Source organism: Penaeus chinensis, chromosome 4 (assembly GCF_019202785.1).
Source record: "Penaeus chinensis breed Huanghai No. 1 chromosome 4, ASM1920278v2, whole genome shotgun sequence".
Lineage (NCBI taxonomy): Eukaryota > Metazoa > Arthropoda > Malacostraca > Decapoda > Penaeidae > Penaeus > Penaeus chinensis.
Window position 1 is genome coordinate 11,657,198 of NC_061822.1, and position 7,500 is coordinate 11,664,697.

General features: G+C 44.3%; 1 protein-coding gene across 1 annotated transcript in view; it reads left to right on the forward strand.

The window, feature by feature from the left end:
- LOC125025317 (facilitated trehalose transporter Tret1-like) overlaps nt 1-7,431 on the forward strand; it is a 38,970-nt gene extending 31,539 nt beyond the window's left edge. The window contains exons 2-5 of the mRNA XM_047613295.1: nt 1,784-1,916; nt 3,277-3,395; nt 5,336-5,476; nt 5,681-7,431. Of these exons, the coding sequence (XP_047469251.1) occupies nt 1,784-1,916; nt 3,277-3,395; nt 5,336-5,476; nt 5,681-6,628 (1,341 nt within the window). The 3' untranslated portion in view covers nt 6,629-7,431. The remainder of the gene's footprint in view (nt 1-1,783; nt 1,917-3,276; nt 3,396-5,335; nt 5,477-5,680) is intronic.
- The last annotated feature ends 69 nt before the right edge of the window (nt 7,432-7,500 follow it).

The window sequence follows — 7,500 nt, forward strand, 5'->3', positions numbered from 1 at the left end:
TTACTATACTGTTACCGATATATTATTTATTTTCATATATCATTTATTCATTCTCTCTACCGTGTCCTATTTCTGATTTTTTCCCCTACCATGTTATCTCCCTCGTCTGTCTGTCTGTTTCTTTAGCTTCTCATTTAGATCTTCACTGCGTATTTTCTTTAATTTCATGCTATTCACTCGACTAGCTCTCAAAGGCGAAAACGCAGATAATTATATGAAGCCTCACAAGGAGCTGTGTTCTCTATTTCTTGCAATCTTCGTCTATCTCATCTTCTTATCCGCGTTTATCCCTCCTTTCTCATTTTTCTCTTTTCTTGTTGCTATTATCTTCATTATCTCTATTCCTATCTTTACTTTTATCATTTATCGCAGAATCTCTCTCTCTCTCTGTCTTTCTGTTTCTCTCAGTCTCTCTCTCTCTCTCTCTCTCTCTCTCTCTCTCTCTCTCTCTCTCTCTCTCTCTCTCTCTCTCTCTCTCTCTCTCTCTCTCTCTCTCTCTCTCTCTCTCTCTCTCTCTCTCTCTTTCTCTCTCTCTCTCTTATTTTCCTTTCTCCTTGTTCCTCCGTTTCTCTCTTTTCAATCTCACCTCAACCAGTTCTTCCTCTGTTCTTCTTCCTCTGGTATTCTCATTATCTTTATCTTTATTCTCCTTTCCTTCCTCGCGTTCTTCTCGAGTACCCGTTTTTATTATGTTATCTTCCTCTTTGCTTCCTTTTCTTCCTTTCTCTTCTCTCCTTTCATTTCCAATGTCTTCGCATCTTTACTTCTCCACTTATCAGTCTTATTCTTTTTCTCTCGCTTATCCTTCGCCCTTTGTTATCTCCTATTTCCCTTCTTACCATTTTTCCCTTCTTCTATCATGCTTCATTAGCCTTTCTTCACTCTCCATTTTTCGTCCCCTATTCCAGTTTTCCCTCACTTCTTATTCTCATTTATATCTCCCCTATTCCTTCCTCTTATCCTCCACCCTCCTCCTCTCCTGTAGTGACCCCCATTTCATCATTTTTTCCTCATCCCCTCCTTCGCTCGTTGTCTTTCTTATCCTTCTCTTCCTCCTCCTTCGGACTCTCTCCTCCTCCTCCCCCTCCTTCACCTTTTCCTCCCTAATGACCTCCAACCCTTCACCTTCACCCTCCCTCTTGTCACCCACTCACCCGTACACCCCACTCTCAGCCGTACCCTTATTCTTACCCTCATCCTTACCTTCACTCACATGGCAACCCCCCCATCACCCCCACCCTTACCCCACCCTCACCTTAGCCTTCATGATCATCGCCCTCACCTTACCCTCTCACCCATCCTCAACCCAAGTCTCACCTTCATCCTCACCACCACCCTCACTCCCACCCTCACCCCCACAAAACCCCATCCTCACCCCCACCCTCACCCCTTCTCTCCTACCCCCAAACTCCACCCTCACCCCACCCCCAAACACCACCCTCACCCCCACCCTCACCCTCACCCCTACCCTAACCCTTACCCCACCCCCAAAACCAACCCTCACCCTTACCCCACCCCCACCCCAACACCCCACCCTCACCCCCACTTCACCCCTAGCTCACCCCCATCCTCACCCCCACCTCACCCCACCCCAACACCCCACCCTCACCCCACACCCAAACCCAACCCTCACACCCACCTCACCCCACACCCAAACCCAACCCTCACCCCCCTCACCCCCACCCCACCCTCACCCCCACCTCACCCCCACCCCACTCCCACCCTCACCCCCACCCCCACCCCCACCCGTACCCCAACCACTTCACGTCATATTTTCGCCCAGGTGGTCGTGACATTTGCCTGTTGTCTGGGCCCCCTCGCCTGTGGTTTCGCCCTCGCCTACAACATGACGAAGAACCCGGCAGAGCTGATGAGACCTTCCCTCGGCGCATGGAAGACCTACGTGTACCTCCTGGGTAAGTCTCTTTGGTTGCAGTGGGCGTGTCTTGTGTGAGGGAGATTTTGTGCCTGCGACTGAACCGTTTTGCGTGAGTGATAATTATGTGAGTTTGTTTCTATTTTTTTTTTTTTTTTTTTTTACTTATTTATTCTTCTTCTTTCTTTTTTTTTTTCTTTTTTTTATTGATTTTTGTTCAAGTTCTTTTTCTGTTATAGTGGTTGAGTGTCTGTGTTAGAGATAGTGAGATATATAGATTCATTTGTATTTGTGTTTAAGACTGTGTTCTTTGTGGAGAATTAGTGTTCTTGTGTCTGTGTTGAGTATTGTGTTCCCTATAATTATGTTCGAGTATTCACACTGACAAATGTTTCTTCATGTACGTGTACTTTGACTGCACTAATTTGATGTAGTCTTTGTACTGAATATCTTGTTCTTTGCGAGAATAGATGCATTCTGTAGTGACAATTTTTTTCTTTCTTGTAGGCGAATATCTAAATACTATGTTTACGTTTTACATTGTTCATGTGATATATGTGGCGGTCTTCTCTATGTGTGCTAATGTCTAAGCTAATGATATTTATACCTTGTAGTTTGTGTAGATTTGATTATATGTGCTCTACTTTTTGTGTGTGTTCAGTCAAGGTATATCCACAAAATACTGAAATGTTTACAATAGTCATCATGTGACCTATATTGAAAAAGATATACAGATATAGCTAAAAAGTCTAATAACAAATATACTATGCGTAGATTTTATATAATCTATAATACTGAAACGAAAAATCAAAAGTTTAGTATCTTTATTTGATTAAAAAAAAAACAGCCACCTGGCATAAACCATTTTTATTTCCTGTGTTAAGCTCGGTTTAATCCTTCATGCGCCGTTTTTTTCATTCCTTTTTTGAGTCGTCATCATTTCACTTTAAAATTCTTAAGGCTTTACGCGGACAATCCTAATAACAGGTTTATAACTTACTTAATTCACTTATTATTTACTATTTGAACGTCCTTTTTCTTAATTCTAATCATTCATTATATACAGTACCTTCATATAAAGAAGCCAACAATACAAGAAATTATTCACTGATTCAGACCAAATGCAACGTCTCTTGACCAATCACTAGCCCAATCCAACGCCGTGTTGCCAATCACTAACCTAATCTAACGTCTTTATACCATTCACTAACCCAATCTGACGTCTCTTCACCAATCACTAACCCAATCTGACCTCTTTTTACCAATCACTGACCCTTTCTGACGTCCTCAATCCGACGTTTCTTTACTAATCACTAACCCAATCTGACGTTTCTTCACCAATCACAAACTCAATCCGACGTTTCTTTTATTAATCACTAACCCAATCTGTCCTCCTTCAGGATGTCTCGCAGGAGGCTTCTTCTCCGGGTGTCTGGCCAACTACGGCAGGAAGGTCGTGTTGCTCCTGACGATGGTTCCCTTGGCACTGAGTTGGCTCTTCGTTATCTTCGCCATGCAGGTCAGTTCCTCAAGACGACGTTTTCTCATTTCACTTTCTCTTCATTTTCTCCTATTTTCATTCCCTGTCCCTTTCGTATCCCTCATTCTCGTTCTCCCATTTTGTTTCTCGCTCTCTGGTCCTTCCTCACTCTCCATTCTTGATTCTTTTTTCTATTTTTCCTCCTCTTCTCTCCTCCATTGACCCTGTTTCACCACTCTTTACCTCCATCTTTGATTATTTGCATGAACTGGATCTTCATCACATCTCCTTCTCCTTCTCTTTATCTTCTATTATCCTTCCTCACCTCTCATTGTCCTCCCGTCTTTCCCTTTCCTCCTTCTCTTTTCCCTTCCCCCCATTTTACTCATCTTCTGAAACTCTCATTTCTCACAGGCACCGGACATTTATTATAGATGAAATATGAAAGTAATATTATAGTTTGAAGTCGTCATTTTTCAGTTCTATTTCTTACTCTTGTGCTTTATTTCTCTCCCTCCTTTCCTTCTTCCCTTGTATCTTCATTCCCACCTTCTCTTCCTCATTTCTCCTCTTCCTCCCTCCCTTCCTTCTTTCCTTTTCCCCTTCCTTCTTTCCAATATTCCTTTCTTCCTTCCCTTCTTTCCCTAAATCCACCCTCCCTCCTTCCCTCCCTTCCTTCCTCCATCCATCCCTCCCTCCCTCCCTCCCTTCCTCCCTCCCTTCCTCCCTCCCTCCCTCCTTCCCTCCCTCCCTCCTTCCCTCCCTCCCCCCCTCCCATCCATCCATCCTTCCATTCATCCATCTATCCCTCTCCCCCTCTCTCTCTCTCTCTCTCACACACACTCTCTCTCTCTCTCTTTCTCTCTCTCTCTCTCTCTCTCTCTCTCTCTCTCTCTCTTCTCTCTCTCTCTCTCTCTCTCTCTCTCTCTCTCTCTCTCTCTCTCTCTCTCTCTCTCTCTCTCTCTCTTCTCTCTCTCTCTCTCTCTATCTCTCCTCTCTCTCTCTCTCTCTCTCTCTCTCTCCTTCTCTCTCTCTCTCTCTCTCTCTATCTATCTATCTCTATCTCTCCCTCTCTCTCTCTCTCTCTCTCTCTCTCTCTCTCTCTCTCTCTCTCTCTCTCTCTCTCTCTCTCTCTCTCTCTCTCTCTCTCTCTCTCTCTCTCTCTCTCTCTCTCTCCCTCCCTCCCTCCCTCCCTCCCTCCCTCCCCTCCCTCCCTCCCTCCCTCCCTCCCTCCCTCCCTCCCTCCCTCCCATCCATCCATCCATCCATCTATCCTTCCATTCATCCATCTATTCCTTCTCCCTCTCTCTCTCTCTCTCTCTCTCTCTCTCTCTCTCTCTCTCTCTCTCTCTCTCTCTCTCTCTCTCTCTCTCTCTCTCTCTCTCTCTCTTTCACTCTCACACACACACATTTTTCCTTTGAATTTGCGATGGAATAGCAAACATCTCACATCTTTCACAGCAAACCAGACAAATATCCTTTATCCTTCCTTCTTTTTTTAACCATTTTCCTTTTCTCTTCTCCCCTTCTAGTTCTATTTTTCTTCCTTTCATTTCGTCTTTCTTTGACTTCCTTATCTAACGTATGCATCTTTGGATCTCCTTTCTTTAAAGTTGTCTTTTCCATGTAACGTATGTACCTTTTATTTATTTATCGGCTTCTTATCTCCTTTCTCCTTTTTTATTATACGCGTGCATCTTTACCCATTTGACCGTCTACTTTTTTTTGTTTTCCTTCTTCTCTTTTCTTTTTTTATATAATATATGCATCTTCTTCCCTTCATTTCTTATATGTTTATCTTCCATCTACGATATACTTTTTCGTTCTTCATATTTCTCCCTGTTATTTTATTATAATACATTTATATCCACTTTTTATCATCCCCTTCATGCACCGTGTGCATTTTTTATCTTTCCTTTCTTCTTTCGTCATCGTCAAAATCTCTTTCCTCTACTTTTATCATTCCTCTCAATCGACAGGTGTGGATGGTGTTCTTGTTCCACGCAACGTCGGGCGTGTGTACTGGCATCATCATGGTCATCGCGCAGGTGTATGTTGCTGAGGTATCTGTACCACGGATTAGGGGCGCCATCTCGTCGGCTCCGCTTCTCGCCTTCCAGGTATTGTTCGCTTTCGAGGACTGTTTTAGGAATTGGTACATTGGAATTTGAATAAAGTTGTTCCTGTTGTAGCGTGGTAGTATGGTTATATTGAGGTAGGATGGTTATACCGGTAGCATAGTGTGAGTCTTACCCTGAGACAAATTTGCAGTTTTGTCCCAGTCGAGATATGAAAGGAGTAATTAGCCTCACATTTCCCGCCAGGTTGGTTGTCTTCTGTGCTTCTTGCTGGGCGAAATCCTCGTGTGGAAGAACCTGGCGATTGTTGGGATTTGCACGACTATGCCCTTCTTCGTGTCGGTTGTGCTGTGCATGCCGGAGTCGCCAAGGTTCCTCATTCACGTTCGCCCCAACGACGCGCTCTCGACGCTCCAGTGGCTGCGAGGCGTCGAAAACGACGTCATGGAGGAATATCACGAGATCACCAACAGCTGCGAAATCGACCGGTGGAGAATCGCCTGCGAGGACCTCATTCGACCCACGTTCTGGCGCCCGCTGCTTATCTCCTGCGGCCTCATGTTCCTTTACAACATGACCGGTGTGGCGAGCTTTACGCTCTACGGAATGGAGCTCTTCTCCAAGATATCGAGCTCGTACAACAACGCGGCCTACTTCATCGTGACGGTCGTGCTCATCGTCGCCATCACCCTCTCGGCTCTGCTCGTCGACCACATCGGCAGGAAGCTTCTCCTGCTCCTCTCCCTCACCATCATGGCGGCCTCGGCCTTCGTGCTCGGCCTCTTCCTTTTCCTCAAGGACCTGCACAAAGTAGAGAACTACTTCACGTACCAGTGGATCGCCGAGGTGTTCTGCGTGGTCCTGTTCACGTTCGCCCACGGGACCGGCGTGGGGCCCATCGCCTGGGTCACCCTCGGGGAGATCTTTGGCTCCCGCCAGAAGTGGATCGGCGTGTCCGCGGCGTCCATGGTCATGTGGTCGTCCATGCTCGCCGTCGACGTGGTGTTCCACAAGATCCGCATTGCCGTAGCGACCGGGGGCATTTTCTGGTTCCACTGCGTCGTCTGCGTCGCCGGCTACATATTCGTCCTTGTGTGCTTCCGAGAACTGAAGGAGCAGCGGATCGATGACATTACCAAGTCCTTTACGAGGAAACACGATAATTTGATTGAAACTTTCATTGCTAGACTGTAAGAGGCATTTTCTTCTCCCGGAGCAACGGGAAGGGGTGGCAGGAAGAGAAGGCATGGAAAAAAGGGTAAAATAGATAGAGATGATGATAGAGAGAATGAGGGGAGAAAGGGACACAGACATACAGACAAACCGACAGACAGACAGACAAGCAGACAAAGGACGAGGGAGATCCAGACACATTGACAGACAAGAGATAGAGACTGAGGAAATAACAGCTGAATAGAGAGAGAGCGCGAGACAGAGAGAGATGCCATGACAACAAATCTTTCCTCTTTATACTTTAAATATTACATATTGATTTATACCTTATGTACCCGAAAGATTTACGTGTAAATATGTACATACATTAAACAGGTTTGAAAATCAAAAATAAATCAAACCTGTTTTCAGTCTAGTTTTCTTCTTGGCAAAACATTTTCTGTAATATGTTATTTATGTTGTTAGTTTTTCTTTTTCTTCTGAATTATTTTTATATCCTCTTATCTTTATTTATTTTGTATATTTTGTAGATGTAGAACGTTTTTGTTAGATGAGAGCTAGTGAAGTAACTGTTTATTATCATTCAAACTTGTGCTTAATTATCATAATAACCAAAAGAAGCGTCATTAACATACATTGCACCGAACGACTGTTATAAATCAAAAATCAATAAAAGAGAAAAAAAAAACATATGAAATATTCTAGCCTGTGTACTGTGATAAGTAGATAAGTAGATAAGCCCGATGAATGCAATATGAACACAACATAAATAAGGCCTTTTTTATGCATATCTGATTATCAGCCTAAGTGGACTTTTATATTCACTATTTTGTTTGTGTACACACACACACACACACACACACACACACACACACACACACACACACACACAC